A 19,061-nucleotide genomic window follows, 5' to 3' on the forward strand; every position below is an offset into this window, starting at 1 on the left:
AGGTATTATGTTAGCAAAGAGTATTGTAATGTATAGGAATCACCAGTGGAAGTCAGGTGGCAGTGAATGCGTTAATCTTCATTAAGTTTGTAGCCACCTTAATTTTATTTTATTATTTTGGCGCGAAACCAAATGACAATTATATGACAGCTGTGACAGAGGCGGTGCAGTATTAGGAGGCTACTACGAAATTCAAAGTTCATATCGTACCGTCCCTCTCACTCTTGCATTATATACTGTGAGCGTCAGTGGAATAGCAAGCTACGAAGTTTTAATGAATTAGCCACTTCGTTTCGTAGTACAGGCCCTCCCTCTACGTACGTACCGTACAGTACTTACTACAGTAACAGTAGTCTGCCCCAAGTCTGCCCCAAAAGTCCGCCCGCTTCGCACCGCAATTTTGTGTGTGCGTTATTTCATTCAATTTGATTATATGTTGGGATATTTTATAGTAAAATGACACGATCTCAGAAAATAACCAGTAACTCGGCTAATACCTCTCAAAATGCGGAAGCTAAGAAACGAGTCGAAAATACTTGGATACTTCTGGCTAAAGGTACTTTGGTAAAGCTGATTTGTTAAGAATTTGACTGCAAGCATTTGCCTTCTATGTACCTTATGACTGCAAGAAAGCATCAACCATTTTTTCAAAGGGAATAATTCATGAGAATGTTATTGTGATATCAACGTAATGTTTCAGATTCTCTTCTCCAGAACAGCGTGTTTAATATCGTGACACTTCCTCACCCGGTGCATTGTAAACCCGCAAAGTTTTGTTTTGATGAAACACACAAGAAGATCTATGAAATCGTCATGTATAACGAGCCCCATAGGAGCTGGTTTATTGACGAAACTGTTAAATCAGACGCTAGCATGCTAATGTTAACTCCAGTCCACCCAGTATTTCTAGGTAGGTATAGTATAGGTAACTATTTTAACTATAATAATAAAATAATATTCAATTAAATTCTTGTAAGTTTATTGATGAATCTGCCAATGTTCAGGTTGGAAATAACATAATACTAATTGTATTACTATCTCCCTTTCTTTGTTACATATCTGGTTTTCAATCTACATCACAAATATCAGAGTGATGAAAGAATATGCTCATGTAACTCCGTTATTAAAGGTGTATTTCCTAGAATGTCCTAGAAACTGATGATAATCTGTCAAAAAACTGATTGGGCTGCTTAATACCTCTTAAAATTACTAATTATAGGTTTGTAATGATGGCTTAATTTTTGAGATATCATATAAAAAACAACAAATTTTCCTCCCCCAGATTAGTGTTCTTTTATTGCCACAACCTTAAATATTTCAATTTGAAAACATAGTTTTTGCTCAATATGTCTGAAAAGTCAGGCTTTAATACTGTACACCGTAAGGTCAGGGTACTTTGGCCCTGAAGGATAACTTTGGCCCTTGGGATTAACTCGGTCCTGCTCTTATAATTGCTTTGAGAATATGGCTCTTTGCCATGGTTGGTGTTAATTGATTGATCATGTTTTTATGTGATTTTCATAGGGGCCAAAGTAACCCTCCAATGAGTCAAAGTACCCAGACTACATGGTAATTATTTTTACATGTTTAATCCTAATTAGCTGAAAAAAGTCAAAAGTCACTTGCTACAGATTATTATCGGTTTCCGGGACACCAGGTATATAGATATTTCTGTATTCTAGTATCAAGCCAGAATATGTTTGTTATTCCAGTTTTACCTCATATAAAAGAACAATGCAGCAGCAGGGCTGTACCATTAGAAGACTTGGTGTTAGACAAAAAATTTAACAAAGTGTTCAAATTTCTTGCTGACCTGAACAATGTGGCTGACTTAAAGGTAATACTTGCCCACAGCAGGATTAGTAGAAAGGAGAAGCCAACATGTGGAGTGGGATTTTAACACCTTGACCTGCTCTGACTGTTTCTCTACCACATCATTCTTTCCAGATTGCCTAACAAAAATGTTGACTTTTTGACTCCAAGCCACTGCCATTTATTTCAAATGATTGTGATCTTAACATTCTCATCCCTTGCCATTATTAATAGGTAGCACTTTGATTTCCCAATATTCTAGTGATACTGGACAGCTTGGTTTCCAGATGAAAATAAGTTTGAAGCTATTATGTTATAAATAGGCATAGCATCCCAGTGCTACATACATGTCCAATCCTTATCAGCTGCATTAGTAAATTGGCTGTGATGATAATTGGCTTACTTTGATCACAATTTTCTTGCAGTACCTACATACTTACTGATGTGATGTACTGAACTGATGCTACTACATTGATGATGTTTTAACCTTGTACAAGATGTTATACCGCCCACCGTTTTATTGCAGGGTCCTGAAGACTTAAGGGCTTACAAATACAATGAAACAAAAACTTTGTCATGGCTTGAAAGCAAAGTACACAAAGTTGCAAAGGAATTGAAAGAAAAGAATATTCATGTTTCATCCGGTGCCGTTTCTGCAACTTTTGTAGCTAGTAATGCTAGCAGTGATTCTGTTGATCAAGGTAATTAATATGAATTTGGGGATATCTATTATACGGTTTACTAATATGTTGCATAAAATCGAATCACATAATTTCGTTTCTCATAACAACCTTGAGCAGAATCATCATATCACCAAATTACTTTTCGCATATATTTTTTCTCATACTATCATTTCTCATAATTTTGTAAAGCAGAATATTAACATCACATAATAACAAATAACATTACTTTGCATAAGGATAATAAAAAGCAAGAAAAATGGAACCCCTATTATACTAACTGTAGCCCTTGACTTCTTCTACATAGAATTTGTTTCAGAATAATTATTCAGACTAAAAAGTATCAAAGCGGAACAAACAGGCAAACAAGCAAACTCGCTAAGTGAAATGGAAATTGACTAAGATCTATTCTATTCTGTAAAAAGAAACTGACAGGCTAAGATACAAAACTATATCATCATCTCGGCCTAAGATACAATACTCTACTTCCTACTGCGGGGCACGGGCCTCCTCTCAGAATGAGAGAGCAGTGTAAATTGGGAACTTCACACACACACACCATTGAATTGCTTGGTAAACTCCAATTCAATAGAATCTGACAATCCTGTAGACACTTCCAGCCTACTAATATAAACACCGGGCTGCCTAAGGATTTGTGATGTGACTATTATTCTTTTTTGATTCCTTTTAGATGATAATTGCAACAACAGGGACATATATAATCAAGTGTGCCCACGATAGGGTGTCTTAAATATGTAGAAAATTGACAGATTCTATTGAATTGTACTTTAGATACATATGTGCAGGTCTCCTCACGATCATTATTTTCCTTCACCACATCTCATGGTGAATTTCTAATGTATTGTCGCACATCAATTCTGTAAAACTCAATGCGTGTGCGCACGCGCGTTTGCGTGTTTATTGCTCTTTCGCACGAACTTTTTTTTTTGAGGCTTTAAACACTCCAGGTGATCATGTCAGCCTCATGGGTGCTCGCTCATGTTTCCTACGCAAGGGACATATTCAAAAATTGGTAAATGCAAATGGCTTTGCCCGATGTTGGCTCTGAGAGCCAACAATTGACCTGGCCATTGTCGCACTAACATTTGGATGAAATTTGGTATGCAGATAGTTGAATCACTGGCTGACACAAAAGCTACTTTTTATCCCGATATTTACGCAGGATCGGTTTTTATACAGGTTATATCCCAAAATCTTAACCCCTAAGTACAGGTGATCTAGGACTTGGTGATCTGCATACAAAGTATGGGAATTATGTAAAATCCCACTTCCAGTGGTTCCATTTTAACTGCTAGACTGCCTGCCTGGTTTACGCGAGCTAAGTCACGGGTAAACGGTAGTTATGTTATAAAACGTAAAATCCGCCAATTTTAAATGAACAACAGTTAAACTTTATCCTACGCCGTCAGTAGGTATCCCAAATCTCCTCGGTTTACAATAAATAGTAGAATAATTTACTCATGTTATATTTTCTCTTTTAGAGTTCTACCTGAAATATGCTCTGGGAATAATAGCTGAATATGTTGAAGCAGATATTGTGGAAAAATTAGAAAGTAAATTTGATTTGAAACCTGACTTAATGGAATCTTTAGGGCAAAAAAGGAAATCTAGAATTGGTGAAAGTAATAACAAGAGGATAAAAAGTGACCAAACTGCAAATGGAAGTGATTTATCAGAGAGTATGACAATGCAATCTTCAAATACTGCCAACAAGCAGAAACCTTTGTCTGCAAAGGAAAAAGCAAGACAAAAAGCCGCAAGTGGGACTAAGACCATATCATCATTTTTCTCAAAGAAATCATAGAATGACTAAAAACACCATAATTAATAATGTTTATTGTTGATTAATAATTTTAATGTATAATAATTATTCTGATATAAAATGCAAGTAAAGCAAATTGTATCTTTTTTTTTGTTGGATTACTGCTTAGGATTACTGTAATATAATGATAACATCACTACCACCAAAGCCTTTGAGTATTCAACTAGACACTACTGCTAATTTTGAAAAGCATATATTTTTCTTAGGGTCGTAGAGGTGTACTAATAAAAAGGTATTATGGGCATTTCTATCCATCGTACCCTGAGTTTATCTCTCCGCTTTCAACAAAATTAGTCCATGATTCTGAGCTGGAAAAACAGCAGGGCTACTACGAAACTCGAAGGTGGAAGGGACGGTACGTCACGAACTTCGAGTTTCGTAGTAGCCCTACAGGATCTCCAAATGTGTCCCCAAAATATTGTATGGATGGATACAAAGACTTAAGAAAAAATCGTAACAAAACGGACAACAAGGACCGGGGGATTTTTTTATAGGGGGTTTAACTACATCATAGTAACATTCATTACCTTACTGTTACGCTTACTGTAGGATGTTAGGGCCCTGTATGTAGATGCGAAGCCGGTTATTAACGATTTTATTTTAACCAAGCGGTTAAAAATGCATTTTTCATTATTAACGGTTATTTAACCGTATTTTATGTTATGCTTATTACGGTTAAATACTACCGCTAGATGCCGCTAGCGGCTTAAAATGTGTATCGTGTCATGAGTTGTGCGATGATGCCAGCTTCAACTGGCGCGTGCCCAGCCCGGCCCAGCCGAGAAATTGCTTTGCCCCGTCCCGCGTCCCCCACTGCTCCGCCGCCAATTTGGTCCGTATTTCGCAGGTAAATCGCCAGGAGCACTTTTTACATGCATGCATTGATTTGTACTCTTTTTCTTTGTCGCAGTCGGATAATTAATCGTTAATAACTGCATTTTATCGACAGCTAACCATAAATTTGGTTAATTAACGGTAGCTAACGGGTTTTTACAACTATAGCCCTGCAGGGCTACTACGAAACTCGAAGTTCGTGTCATGCGGTCTCTCTGACACTTAAACTATTTAATACGAGAGCGAGAGGGACGGTACGATATGAACTTCGAGTTACAAGTTTCGTAGTAGCCCGGCTGTATACAAGGCTTTCAAGCCCTTGACTTGCTCAACTAGCAACACCGCGTAAAAAAAATATTGACTGAGCATAGACACAGTGCTGCCAACTTAGTGACTTTGTCGCTAGAACTAACGACTTTTACTTAAGTCTTAGCGACCAAAAAAAAGTTGACTAAAATGGTTTAGCGACTTATCTGGCGACTCATCGACGACGAGAATTATGCAGTGCCAAGAAATGTATAATTATTATGGAAAGCAACAAACGCGCTTGCGCACCAAATTCAAACTTTATTTAATTTAAGCTCTATTCGTTTATGTTCTAGCTTTAGCTATTTAAAAAAAAAAACAAATCAATTTCAGTGAATTCGGAAATCTTCTGTTGTTTTTTTTTTTCGTATCCCAACATTTCACTCTCATGGCCTCTTGTGTCTCTCCCAGTCAAAGTCCTGAGTCCGCTCACTCCTGGTGGAATTTTAGCGACTTTCTAACGACTTTTGATTTTGAGTTTAGCGACTGGAGTTTCTAGGAGTTGGCAACTCTGCATAGACAAGACAAAATTTGAACTGTCAAAGTGTCAAGGCGGCAAAAGCATCGAGCGAGATAGATGCCGCTTGGATGCCGCGTTTTGTTGAGTTGGTTGAGTCAAGACGTCAAGACAAGAAAGAATTTTGATAGCTTGTTTGTTGTGTTGAATGTATTTATTTTAACTATATATAAGGATTTGAAAAAGGAATATAATCAGCATAATGCAAGCTTTTCTGAAAACTGGCAAAATTTCAACTTCGGGTGCCCCGACAGTTTCTGGCCCAAAGTCAACAAAGAAAAAGCCCCCGGCACCATGGGTTGAAAAATAGTAATGTTTTGAATTATGTCCCAAACATGTTATAAATTTTTAGTTTCGAGTTATTGATTTGAGATTTTCTTCCAGCCGTCCACGAACTATCGACGATATCGTTGACCAGGGCGAGGTGGTTCAAGTTTTACGACAGTGTCTGTCTGGGGGCGATCTGCCGCATTTATTGTTTTACGGGCCCCCGGGGACTGGCAAGACGAGCGCTATCCTGGCCGCTGCCCGGCAGCTGTTTGGCGACATCACCCGCGACCGCGTGCTGGAGCTGAATGCGTCCGACGAGCGAGGCATTCAAGTGGTCAGAGACAAAGTCAAATCCTTTGCTCAGCTAACCGTTAGCAGCACTAAAGCTGAGTAAGTAATTTTTTTAAGAATTAAATAAGCACATCAACCAATAGTTAAATGTTCACACCAAATGATGTTTTTATGAATTACATGATTCTATTTCTATTTTTAGTGGCCAACCATGCCCACCATACAAACTGGTAATATTGGATGAAGCTGACTCCATGACCACGGCAGCCCAGGCGGCACTGCGCCGCACCATGGAGCGGGAGACGCGCACAACACGCTTTTGCCTCATTTGTAACTATGTGTCTCGGATCATCCCTCCAATTACCAGTCGCTGCTCCAAATTCAGATTTAAGCCACTTGCCCGGGAAAATGTTATAAAAAGGTAAAAAGCACAATTTTCATAATATTCTTCATATATTTTATAGATCATGATTACTTGATTTATTGGAAGCATAAGTGGAAGTTTAGTGTAGGTATACTCAACTCATATTTTACTAGCTTTTATTTGAATTTACACATATTTACAGTTGAGGAAACTGAATTCTGTACCAGGGTGGGATCTTTTCATAATCAGTTTCACTATGATTTTAGCAGATGTATGGAATGTCAATATGATATCAGTAGTACAAAGGCTCCACCGTGGTATGTGGTTCAATTTCTTTGATTGTATGTATGTACACCTTGAAAATTTGCAAATCATTTTTTAATCACTTTCTGGTATCTGATTGAGCTGAAATTTTATATACTTCTGTAAACCCAGTAACAATACAATAATCTGGTAGTGAAACTGGTGTTCTGGCCAGGATACTTTCACAGGGCGGAACTCCTCAATGGTTGATGGTATCAACTTGAAATTTGGTACACAATAAATGTACTTAGTTTGGACAACAATGCAAGTAAAGTCAACAGAAAGTAAAGTCAGACAAAAAGCAGAATTATTTTTTTGTTTCATAAGCAATATATGGTAATTTATTTTGCTTAGCACATTGATGTTGTGTTGCAACCAATCTATAGGTTTTAGATGCTTAGTAGCAGCGAGGTAGCAACTAGAGGCGTGAGATGATGTGCAACAATTTTTATTATGTATCATAGGAAGGAAATGGTTACATTCAAACTCAAAGTCAAAATATCTTTATTCAATTTAGGCTATAACAAGCACTTATGAATGTCAAAAAAAAACTACCACCGGTTCGGAAAAACCTCTGCTGAGTAGAATCCTGCAAGAAACTCAACGAGGTATATATTTTTTTAAACAGATTTACAATATTATTAAATGATATTTATACACCACAAGTATTTAACACAACTTTATTTTTAACACAGTAGGTTCACTATTTGAAGGGATTGCTAATGCGGATCAGAATTATTTCCAAATATCCCTGTCCATGATATAATCATTAACTTTATAATACGCCTTTGATATTGATGTCTTCTTGACAATAGATCTGAATTTTGTATCTGTGTCATTTATAATATTTTTTGGAATTTTATTATAAAAACATATGCAATTTCCCAGAAAAGACTTTTTGGTTTTAGCCAGTCTGTAAGATGGAACTTTAAGCTTCCCTGTGTTTCTAGTAGCCTTTGGCTTATCGACGTTAGTGGGAATTTCAATGCTTCAATGTACATTATATGTTCTTAAGACCTAATAGTTCATACTAACATTCCTGCAGCCTTATATTAGGCCAATAGTAGGAGTAATAACAATGATTAATTAATTTTGTTACTTATGCTGTTTTTTCCAACATGATTCAAATAACACATGGTGATTATGTAACTTTGTGAGGTGGTATCAATTTTTTTTTATTTTTTCCATCACAGATATAATGCTTGAAAAAAATTAAATCACATTAAAACTGCTGATTTTTTGGATATTCTAACTCAAATTCGCTAACAAATTGTTAAGTTACTGTGTTATATTAACTTTTATTCTTTAATGAACGCCTTTACTATGTCGATAATAGGTCGCAATTGCTAGAGGTGAGGGTTATCGGTAAAAATAAAAGCGGTAAAATAAACAAACTTATTATTAATTTGAAAAGTAACATTCCAAGTGTTGAATAAATTATATTTTAAAATCTACGACTGCTGTCACGTCAACAAGTGTGATGTTTTGAATAAAAACAAAGTAGTATCATTTTAAAATTCAAATAAGACTTTCAGTTTGATAGCATAACATTTAAACCAATAAATAATACTATTGCCACTTTTAGCGCTAGGTACATGCAAAAGTATTGTACATGTAATCCAATTACATAGCTAGCTTCCAGCAGTCTTACTAAAAGCTTTATTATTTCTGTGTTGCAGGCTACGTGAGATTTGCGAAGCGGAGGGCGTGGAAGTGGGTGAGGGGGAGGTACTGCACCAAGCGGTGGACACCTGTGAAGGAGACTTGCGCCGCGCGCTCACCGCCTTGCAGTGTTGCCAGCGTTTGCTCGGAGGAGTCACCGCTGACGGGCTTGTTGAGGCAAGACTTCTAGTGCTTGAACACACAGTACCAATCATTACCTGCTTCGCTCGCGTGAACCCACTACCCTGTGTCGTGTTGGTTTACGTCATATTTATTAACCAGCCTTTACCACCAGTTTCGCATGTGTCAATCGTTAGACTCAGCAGTTGGACTAAACTTACGGGATTTTATTAAATATCCACAAGACCTGGATTTGGCATGTGGTCTTCATTCACATTGCTTGAAAAACTTAGCGACTAAGGTTTTAGGATTTTATCCCGTGAGACAATCAAAATAAAAAGTAGCTTAAGTATTACTCCAGAGATTCAGCTATCTACATACCAAATTTTGTCCAAATCCGTCAAGCCGTTTTAGCTCAAAAAAGCGACAAACGTACTCGCGCACACATGCAGGCAAAAACCTCCAAACTTTTGCTTTTATAATAATACTTAGTAGGGTTTCATGATATGCCTAGAAATTTCATGATCTGCCTAAATGTCACTAGGCAAATCGTTAAACGGTGAGTTTTGAACGATATGGCGGATGTCCCTGAGACAGTTCATGAAATGGCGCCATTTCACGATATGCCTAGGAATTTCGTGATCCGGTGAGTTTTACGATCGGCCGCCGACACGTATAAAAAAAAATACACTATACAGTGTAAACTCTATTTTACGCCACCCTATTTAACGACAAGCTCCATAAAACGTCGAAATTACTTCAGTTGGTTTACTTTTTTATCCGTTTAATGACGTCATTGATACACTTAAACCCATTCTAGATAACGACAATAATACGTCATTATTAGGAAGAAACAGTGCTGTTTATATTTCCCAAATTAGTTAAAACTGCAGCTGCATTATAGTCTTTTTTTTGTTAATTTGTTGCTTTCTTGTCTAGCGCATGTTCACCTTAACTATCGGCAACAAAGGCCAAAGGTTTTAAAAAAATTCTTCTTTTGTTTTTTGTGACAACCTTGCACATGTTTTTACTTCAGCTGCTAAATTATCGTTAGGTTATATTATAGGTTCGTTATCATATTTTTAGTTGCTCATAAACTTTCAAAGTGTGAACAAGGCCTGTAAGAAAATTTCGACTGTATGAAGAGTAAATACATATTGTAATAGTAAAATAATATCGAACTTCTCTCTGCATTTAACAACTGTTGAGAATGGCATAAAATGTTATGTGTCTTCCAGACCAATTTCTCTATTAATAACAATTTTACCAGAAATGTTAACCTAGTCACAGATCTAGTGCTATAAAGGTCAGTAACTTACTGCTGTACATGTGACAGGTGCAGAATTTTCACTTTTATTTAACTTAAGGTATTAAACTCAACTTATTTAAAGTAGCCTATCATGCGGTAGGCTAAGTGCTTGTTATAGCCTAAACTGAATAAGGATATTTTGAATTTGACTTTTGACTTTGCCTTTGCATCAATATTGTAGAGATAATACCAATCGGGTACTTTTACAAAAACGCGAAAAAAAAATACGAGGCCTAGAATTAGGTCAATGGTGTCAGTGTCCTATGATATTTATTTATTTTATTTCACGGCCTAACCTAGATATCTTAATTGCTTCTGAAATGCAAAACCTTTTAGTCTAGGTGTTTTTTGGCTAGGTTTGTTCTGCGAACAGCAGTAGAATAATTGGTTGTAAAAATTTATTTCTGCAGGTGACAGGTCTAGTGCCAGATGTACTAGTCAACGAATACCTCGGCATCAAGAATTACGCTGAACTAGAGCAGTTTGTCGAAACGTAAGTATCATAGTTAAATCAGTTTTCTAATTTGAATTACTTCATCATCATCATCATCATCATCATCATCATGTCAGCCGAAAGACGTCCACTGCTGGACATAGGCCTCCCCCAAGGCTCTCCACTCAGACCGGTCTTGCGCTTTCCGCATCCACCGCGATCCCGCGATCTTAACCAAGTCGTCGCTCCATCTTGTTGGAGGCCTACCGACAGCTCGTCTCCCGGTCCGCGGACGCCATTCCAGAACCTTCTGGCCCCATCGGCCATCCGTCCTGCGAGCAATGTGCCCCGCCCACTGCCACTTTAGTTTCGCAATTCTTCGGGCTATGTCGGTAACCTTAGTGCTACTGCTTCTAATTTGAATTACTTAGTTTTATTTTACTGTTGCTCCAAATTGGATAAAAAAGCAGCGCCTTAAATGGTTTGTGACACCTCCACATCCTAATACCCAAAAGGTTACATAACTTAGGTCTCACTTATATTCATTTTTAGTGGCCGGTTCGAAATTGCAAATGCTATTGTGGGAAAAAAAGTCCTCGTAGCCTAGTGGTAGATGTTTGGCCTTTTAAGCAGTGTCGTTGATTTGAACTGGGCCTTGCATCTAATTTTCAGAATGAATGTGCGCAATTACAATTGCACTTGAAATTCGTCATAAGCTTTTCAGTGAAGAAAAACATCGCAAAGAAATCTGCATACACCTTCGAGGCTATTCAATGGTTGTGAAGTTTCTTATCCGCGCTAGGCTCACGTGGGAATTACAGCTCATGCCCTCTTAATCTGGAGGCCTGTGCCTAGCAATGGGGCATGTAGTGTACAGAAGAACAGGTGATTGGTTGAAGTGTACGACTAAACAGGAATGGGTCAGGCTTTACGTGCCCTTGGTAAAAATACACAAACAGGGTTGTATTGTAATCTGATAACTAATGTGTTTAATATGGATAGGAAGCATAGTTCAAATTTAATACCACAAGCAACTCAAGCTTTTAATAGTATAAATATGTTACTAAAGTACGTACGTAGTAATATGTTACGCACCTTAGAAATGTTCGAGCAATAACAATTGAATGTTTATTTGGTCAAAAAACAGTACAATATAAAAAAAATACGAAAATAAAACTTCCGTTAAACATTGACCAGCAATTATGCCACTAAAATAAGATAAAATAAGATTTACTGAAATCTTTTATTCGCGTCTTCTTTATTCATGACGCAGAAAACTAATAAAAAACATTTTCGTACCGTGTTTTCGCTGTAACATATTGGTATAAACTGTCACATTAATGCACATGTATCAACATTCTTTTACATCGGCCCCTAGACGTCAGACGTCGTCAGACGGTCAAGACGGGTGCAAGTTAAATCATAATAATCAGGAGAAACAAGAAAAATGCTAAATCATTTGCTATGCTTAGATTGCGTTAAAGCGAAGATGAGAGATGAGAGAATTTTACCAACCAACAGAATTTCTGGTTAAAAATATTTATATTCTTAAAAGAATACAAAAGAAATCTATTCATTTTCACTAAGTTTGTTTATTGTAAACTAAGCTTTCAGCTTATCAATCAAATCAGCACGAATCTACCCACTGCTGGGTAAAGGTCTCATCATTTTCACGCCACTGTCCGTACCTGTGCCAATCTCATTTGCAGCTTACCCAGCTTATACATAATAAGTACCTAATTTTTAGCAAATAATAGTTATTTAACTCGTAAGATATTAGATAGATAGCTACTATACAAGTATGTACGTATTTATAACTCTTTATAGTACGTACTTATCGCATAAAGGGATCTGTTCCAATTAAACTTCAACCGATACTAAGTACTGTAATTTATTTTCCTGCAAGTGGGTAATAGATAGCCACACTCAAAAATTGTGATCTGTGATAGCGCAAATCGGTTCTCAGGCACAAAAAATGAGAATAAAGCATAAATATTTAACGTGTTAGGAGTTGCTACCTAATTAGTATTCTGCAATCTAAATAAAAATTAATAGTTTCTTTTGATTCTTAAATTGTAATCAATCTTCAATCTTTTTAAGATACGCGATACGCGATACGAGTAGAACCGTAGAACCAAGATTAATTTAGCATATTGCGAATGCGGTCATTAAATTTTTTTCAGGGTTTTGTCAGTTAGCAAAAACAGAACCCATTTGGATCACTTTGTTGTCCGTCTTTGTTCTCAGGAACACGTGGAGAAATCGAGCTGAAATTAATATCAAATACTTTGTTTGCTAACATTTTTAAATGTTAAAATCCTTGTTGTTGGTGTAAGTGTCGATAGATTCACCGACACTTAAATAAAACGCTACCTCGTATTATGTTAGATGAGGCGATAATAAAAAAGGCTACGAGTATTTTGACTAATTAACTCGAACGGCAAATCGATACAGATTGAACCGGTGACATGGATGCAAGGCTTTTAGCCAGATTTTTAATCCTCTTATTAGTTGTGATAACATGACTGGCTTTCTAGCCAGAAAGGCGCACGCGCTTTTAGCTAGCTTCACATGTTCCGTGGTTACGTACATGATTATGTTTGTTCCAGTTTCTTGATGGAGGCGTTTTCGGCGTCCCAGCTGCTGGAGCAGGCGTCGGCTGCAACGGTGATGGCGGGTCATCTGACCAACAAGCAGAAATGTGCGATCAGCGAGAAGCTGGCGGTCTGCGCGCACCGGCTGCAGGACGGCGGCGCCGAGGTCATGCAGCTCACAGACCTCGGCTGCACCATCATCATGGCTAACAACAACCCTTGATCGGATAAGGTACGCCATTTGTAAGACTCTTTATTACAAACAAAGTGATAATTAGTACGGATATTTTTTTTCTATCGATCCCATGGTATTTGCTGTCTTTCAAAAACTTTACATAATTAACCCGCCAAATGCGTTTAGACCACGCACGGTGTAGGGTTCTGTACACATATGGGGCAAATGTTCAATATTAAGACACTCCACACTATGGGTGTAGGCGGGAAATAAACACCATGCCCACTTTACTTGTAGACTTTGTTAACTATGTAATATTGAATGAAATGTTTTTATGATCGTTCAATGGTCTTGACTTGACAATATTGTTAATTGTAATAAACCACCTTTTACTCAGTGTAGGTAAGTTATTGTATGAATTATCAAGGGAACAAATTAACTTCATAATTTTGAGCTAGCGCCATTTATTGCTTGAAGTCCCCAAACTATTGGAATTATGCATGCCGCATGATCCATCGTAGAATATTGCACAAAATGTGATGATTTCCCTTGTCAAGCATTGCGAAAGGTTTTTTTGTATAATGGGACACTTGACACCAATTTTGACCTAGTCCCAAACTAAGCAAATCTTATACTACAGGCAACGGATAAACATACTTATATAGATAACTACATACTTAAATACATATTAAACATCCAAGACCCGAGAACAAACATTCGTATTATTCATACAAATACCTGCCTCGGCCGGAAATCGAACCCGGGACCTCTAGCTTCGTAGTTCGTAGGTTCTCTAACCACTTAGCCATCCGCTCGTCGTTTGTGAAAGAGTTCCGCCGCGTGTTACTATTCCGTTACTGCCATGAGCGATCGGGTGTGCCTGCACCAGTCAGAACAATGTGCCTACAATATTAGGGGGGTTATTTCGCTACGTATTGGGGGATCTTGTTACATCTTGTATTGTACACAACCAGTTACTGTTAAAACATCAGTGCGTCTGTGTATACTAATTAGTTTTCTGAACTTCTGAACGTTCCGACACATTTTAAAATCTTATGTCTTCTAGGTACCTCTAGTGGGTGTATCTAGAGGGACGAGGGGCGGCTGAAAAGTTCTAAGCCTAAGGTACTTTGAGGTTGCATACTCGTATTTATGTGTTAGAGGTACTGGCCACTAAAAAAAAAAATTAAACTGTTTATTTCTTTTCAAATTAAAAAAATATATATTATAATTAGCATAATCTTTTTATTTTAAGATTACATTAGTAATTATTAGATCTAACTTAGTAATTTAAACTGTTACTATCTATACATTAAATATTTATAAGTAATTAATCATTATTTGTTAGTAGGTACTTTTTTACAATATTCTAAGCTTGTGTTGGCTTGTCAGATATACATTTTATGGTATCATGAGGGAAGCTGTTTAGGATTTGTGGCAGGTAATTTGACCACACTCTTTTGCCATATTGATTTCTACTCTTAGATATTTTAAAATAGGGTTCATTGGATAGGTGCCGGAGGTTGGCTGATCTTGTATATCTATCAAGTTTCTCAATTCGGTTCATATATTCTAATATCATAGCCGATTTTACCTTATCAAATACACTAAAAAGACCATTTAAAAAGTAAATAATTAAAAGAAAAAAAATATGTTTCTTTTGGGTAACACTCTTTTCCGGCCCGGATAACACCGACATGGGAATATAGTAACTGTTGATGAAACATGGATCAGACAGTATGATCCAGAGTCGAAGTCTGAATCTATGCAGTGGATCGAAAAGGGTGAAAGGCCACCGAAGAAATTCAAGGTCCAAAGATCGGCGTCTAAGGTAATGGCCACCGTGTTTTGGGATTGCGAAGGCATTCTTTTAATAGACTATTTGGCAAAAGGCTCTACAATAAATGCAGTTTATTATGCCGAGCTATTAAGAAAGGTGCGACAAGCCATAGTCGAGGAACGAAGGGGCAAACTGAGCAAAGGCATTTTGTTTTTGCAAGACAACGCCCCCGTTCACACCGCTCGTGTTGCCCAGCTTGCTCTGAAGGAAACTGGCCTCGAGGAAATTGATCATCCACCCTACAGCATTATTTTCTATTCAGCAATTTGAAGAAAGATTTAAGGGGAAAGCGATTTGGCAGTGATGAAGAAATGAAGGCGGCTGTACAGGAACATTTCGACAGCCAAAATAAAATTATTTTTTAACGGTCTAAAAGCATTGTTTAAAAAATGTAATAAATGCATTGAATTAAAGGGAGATTATATTGAAAAATAAAAATAGTAAAAAAATCTGAATATTTTTTTTCTACCTTAGCCTTAGAACTTTTCAGCTGTTAGGATGTTAGGTTTAAAACAAATAATGCATTACTTAGGGCCTGTTTCACCAGTCTGATAAATCCCTGATATTAGTTGGTGTATCACGTCTATTATGCCTTCTTTGTTTATTTGAACGGGTGAAATAGGTCAGGAATTTATGAGAACGTCGTGAAACCGGCCCTTAGATTGATCATTTCGTGAATATCACAATTAGCTCGAAGAAAGGCTTTATTAAAACAAATGCTTCATATTTTACTTTTGTGTACTTACCTAGTTTGCGTGTTACTTAATTTGATTCTGTAGTTCACAATTTTTATTATTTTGTGCATTACAAGGAGGTTCCAATAGGTATTGAAAAGTGTAGTTTCAAATAACAACGTTGACTAGGGTTTTCTTTTCGTTTCCCACCTGTAGATACTTTGCTACTTCAACTTTACTACCCCCTCAACTGTCAGTTAACCTACATTAATTCAATTTAAATCTTTGCCCATACTTTTCAATAGTTTTCTGTATTAACAAGGAATCATTTTGCAGGTGCCGTGAACGTGCTGCGATTGAATGCGCTCAATCTGAATGGAACTTCACGAACGCCTTCAATCAAGATCGATTCCTCGTAATCATTTGTGTAAATGTTGATTGGTTTATTGTTCAAATCTTGTGGTTATGAAGCGGAGTATTGTTTAGACTATGCGCTTGATTTTATGAATAAATATGTTTTGTATTAAGCTGTCTTGTTTTATCGTTATTTTTAAACCGACTTCAAAAAAGGAGGAGGTTATCAATTCGGTTGTATTTTTTTATATATCAAACATTTCACGTAGTTGATAGTTAACGCAGCGCATGAATTCTAAGACAAGAGTACTGTACGGAAATACAGCTTCAACCCTCAAAACAATACCCTTGAAGTTGTTTCATACTTGTAGCTGTTATAATAATTTTCAGTTCTTAATAGAATTGATGTTTTTCTCTTGTTTTTCTATTTTACACATTACACATTATTTTTAAGCCATAAATGGAGTAATTCGGTCCCATGTTAGTAAAATTTCCGCTGTCTGTTAAACGGATGGGCGAGTAGGAAAGAAAGGAAATAACGTTCTTATAGTACAGAAAAGATAATATCGGGTGGCAGTTGCAGCCGCGGGCCGCGGCGGTGGCGGCGGGCGAAGCGGAGTCTCGCCCCTCCACCGTGCGTTTGCGCGCGCTCGCAGCTCATTGGCCGGCGACGACCGCCGCTTCCCCACCCAAGGTGCACGCGCAGCGTCTAGTTTTCAGATTTGAAATCTCGACCGTTTATTTCGTGTCGAGCAGTCGTAGCGCGCTGTCGTGGTCCAGCAACCGCTGCAAGCGGCCGGGACAATTATTCTCGTTTAATAGCAAGGCAACGTGCTCGCGCTCGTTACCGGTCGGTTCGGTGATACGACGTGACGTCTCTAACGATTAGTGCGTGCAGTGCATCGTCGGCTTCTACGAAACGGCGACGGTCGACGATAAAAGGTCAATTTCTTTCGATGAGTGGAGGTTTAGTGCATGTTTTACCACATCATGACTAGATCCACACTCATCCATGGAAGTTGCGATGTCCATCGCGGAGCACGTCGAGCGAAGCCAGCGGCGGCGCGCGGCGGCGGCCGGCGGCAGGTACGCGCCGGCGGAGGCAACGCCGCGTCTACCTGGCGATGGCGGCGCTGTCGCCGCCTAAATATCACCTTTAGATACGCTCCGCGCCGCTAAGCTCTTACCTATGTTCATTTCGTTTCAAATGTGTTTTTACAGTATTTTTTGCTGCTGCGGTGGACGAAATATTTTTCCATTAAATTGAGTCATGCTTAATTTTGTTTTAAATTTACTTCAGTTTGATTGTAACCTTTTTATATTTAGTAATAATATGTAAGTGGCTACAAGACGTTTCGGGACCGGAGCGGCGCGCGCGTGGACAGGAAGCGAAGGGTCGCACTCGCTCTCCCCACCGCAGCAGTTAGGGGCGCCTCGGCGGGTTTTACCGGGCCGCTGGACGCTTCTAAGAAAGAGCCGGCTCGGTGGCTTGTGCTAAGAAGGGGTCAGTGCAGTGACGTCACGGGCGGCCGCCGACCCCTCTCCCCTCTGAAGGGCCTCACTTCGTACAATAGACTACCATTATAATTATGTCATCCACACATCCGCTTTTCTGTGCTCTTTCTGTGCAAACAATAGACTGAAATAAAACTGCTGTTTATTTTTCTGTGCTTGTTCAGCGAAATCGTTTTTTTTGTGTTAGCAGGTAGGTAGGTTTATATTTTTACCGTGAACTTCGAAACTGCAATACATTGATGTATTGTTGTATAGGTAGTCATTTACGATGACGCGTGCCGTGGTTCTTACTACAATGTCCAATTTTGACAAAATCACGCGTCTTCGTGGATGGCACTATACAAGCAAATAATGTTTCCTATTAATGTCGTCGCTTATCCATCAGCTTACTTTTGTTAATTATTGTAGGTACAATATTTTATGTATTTCGATTATTAGATTGCACGTACCCGAACGCATGTAACTTACCCGAAATTAGAATTTATTTTTGGGCCGGAAATTAAAAGCAAATAGAGTATTAAAAAAAATGTACGGACAAACCTCAATAAGCCTTATTCCTTCAAGCTAAAACAGATGGATGGATTTGGATGAAATTTGGTACCTATGTAAATAGTTGGAGATCTGGAATAACACATAGGCCACTTTTTATCCCGCTATTCCCACGGGATTGGGATACAATTTCGAAATCTCCTCCGCTGGGTATATGGAAATTTGGCGCGGTTGTTTATAATGAACGTCAATGAAGACTACGATGTCATTTTTGGAAATTCTTCGGTTCTATGGCTTACAAACGCGTGCGAAGCCTCGGGTAATCCCTATTTTCGTTAAACAATTATTATTAAATCAATGTCATACATAATTCATTTCGTAGTATAGGTAAGGTCCGAGATCCAGCCTTATGATTTCAATCAGTCTAGTTTTAATTTAATTGAAATAGTAGTTATATTTTTGATAGTAGAAGAAATAAGTTTCATGGCGGTTACCATCGAATATATTATAAACGTTAGCTGTTGCCCGCGACTCCGTCCGTGTATATTTGGTTTATCGCTATCCTAAAACTAACTCTACTAAACTCGCTATATAATAAAAACTATCCCATGTCCTTCCCCGGGACTCAAACTATACACAAAATTTCATCTAAATGGTTCATCGGTTTAGACGTGAC

At 37.9% G+C, this 19,061-nt stretch overlaps 2 protein-coding genes and 1 long non-coding RNA gene across 4 annotated transcripts; 2 read left to right on the forward strand and 1 right to left on the reverse strand.

The window, feature by feature from the left end:
• Positions 1-346: 346 nt before the first annotated feature.
• LOC141438803 (ribonuclease H2 subunit B) lies at positions 347-4,402 on the forward strand. The gene is made up of 5 exons (XM_074102781.1): positions 347-556; positions 701-910; positions 1,713-1,837; positions 2,339-2,513; positions 3,995-4,402. Exons 1-5 carry the CDS (start codon positions 457-459, stop codon positions 4,315-4,317), a joined length of 933 nt encoding a protein of 310 aa, XP_073958882.1. The 5' UTR covers positions 347-456; the 3' UTR covers positions 4,318-4,402.
• Positions 4,403-6,021: 1,619 nt separating this feature from the next.
• Positions 6,022-16,554, forward strand: LOC141429931 (replication factor C subunit 4). The gene is made up of 7 exons (XM_074090491.1): positions 6,022-6,301; positions 6,377-6,652; positions 6,756-6,974; positions 8,900-9,059; positions 10,722-10,804; positions 13,354-13,570; positions 16,364-16,554. Exons 1-6 carry the CDS (start codon positions 6,195-6,197, stop codon positions 13,559-13,561), a joined length of 1,053 nt encoding a protein of 350 aa, XP_073946592.1. The 5' UTR covers positions 6,022-6,194; the 3' UTR covers positions 13,562-13,570; positions 16,364-16,554.
• LOC141429942 (uncharacterized) lies at positions 13,340-16,352 on the reverse strand. 2 transcript variants are annotated; one of them, XR_012451583.1, is made up of 3 exons: positions 16,100-16,352; positions 14,252-14,416; positions 13,340-13,426 (listed from the first exon to the last, which is right to left on the reverse strand). It is a non-coding gene; the product is annotated as an uncharacterized lncRNA (long non-coding RNA). The 2 variants fall into 2 exon arrangements; XR_012451584.1 differs by having other exon boundaries at positions 13,350-13,426; positions 14,256-14,416.
• Positions 16,555-19,061: the final 2,507 nt, after the last annotated feature.

This window comes from Choristoneura fumiferana, chromosome Z (assembly GCF_025370935.1).
Source record: "Choristoneura fumiferana chromosome Z, NRCan_CFum_1, whole genome shotgun sequence".
NCBI lineage: Eukaryota > Metazoa > Arthropoda > Insecta > Lepidoptera > Tortricidae > Choristoneura > Choristoneura fumiferana.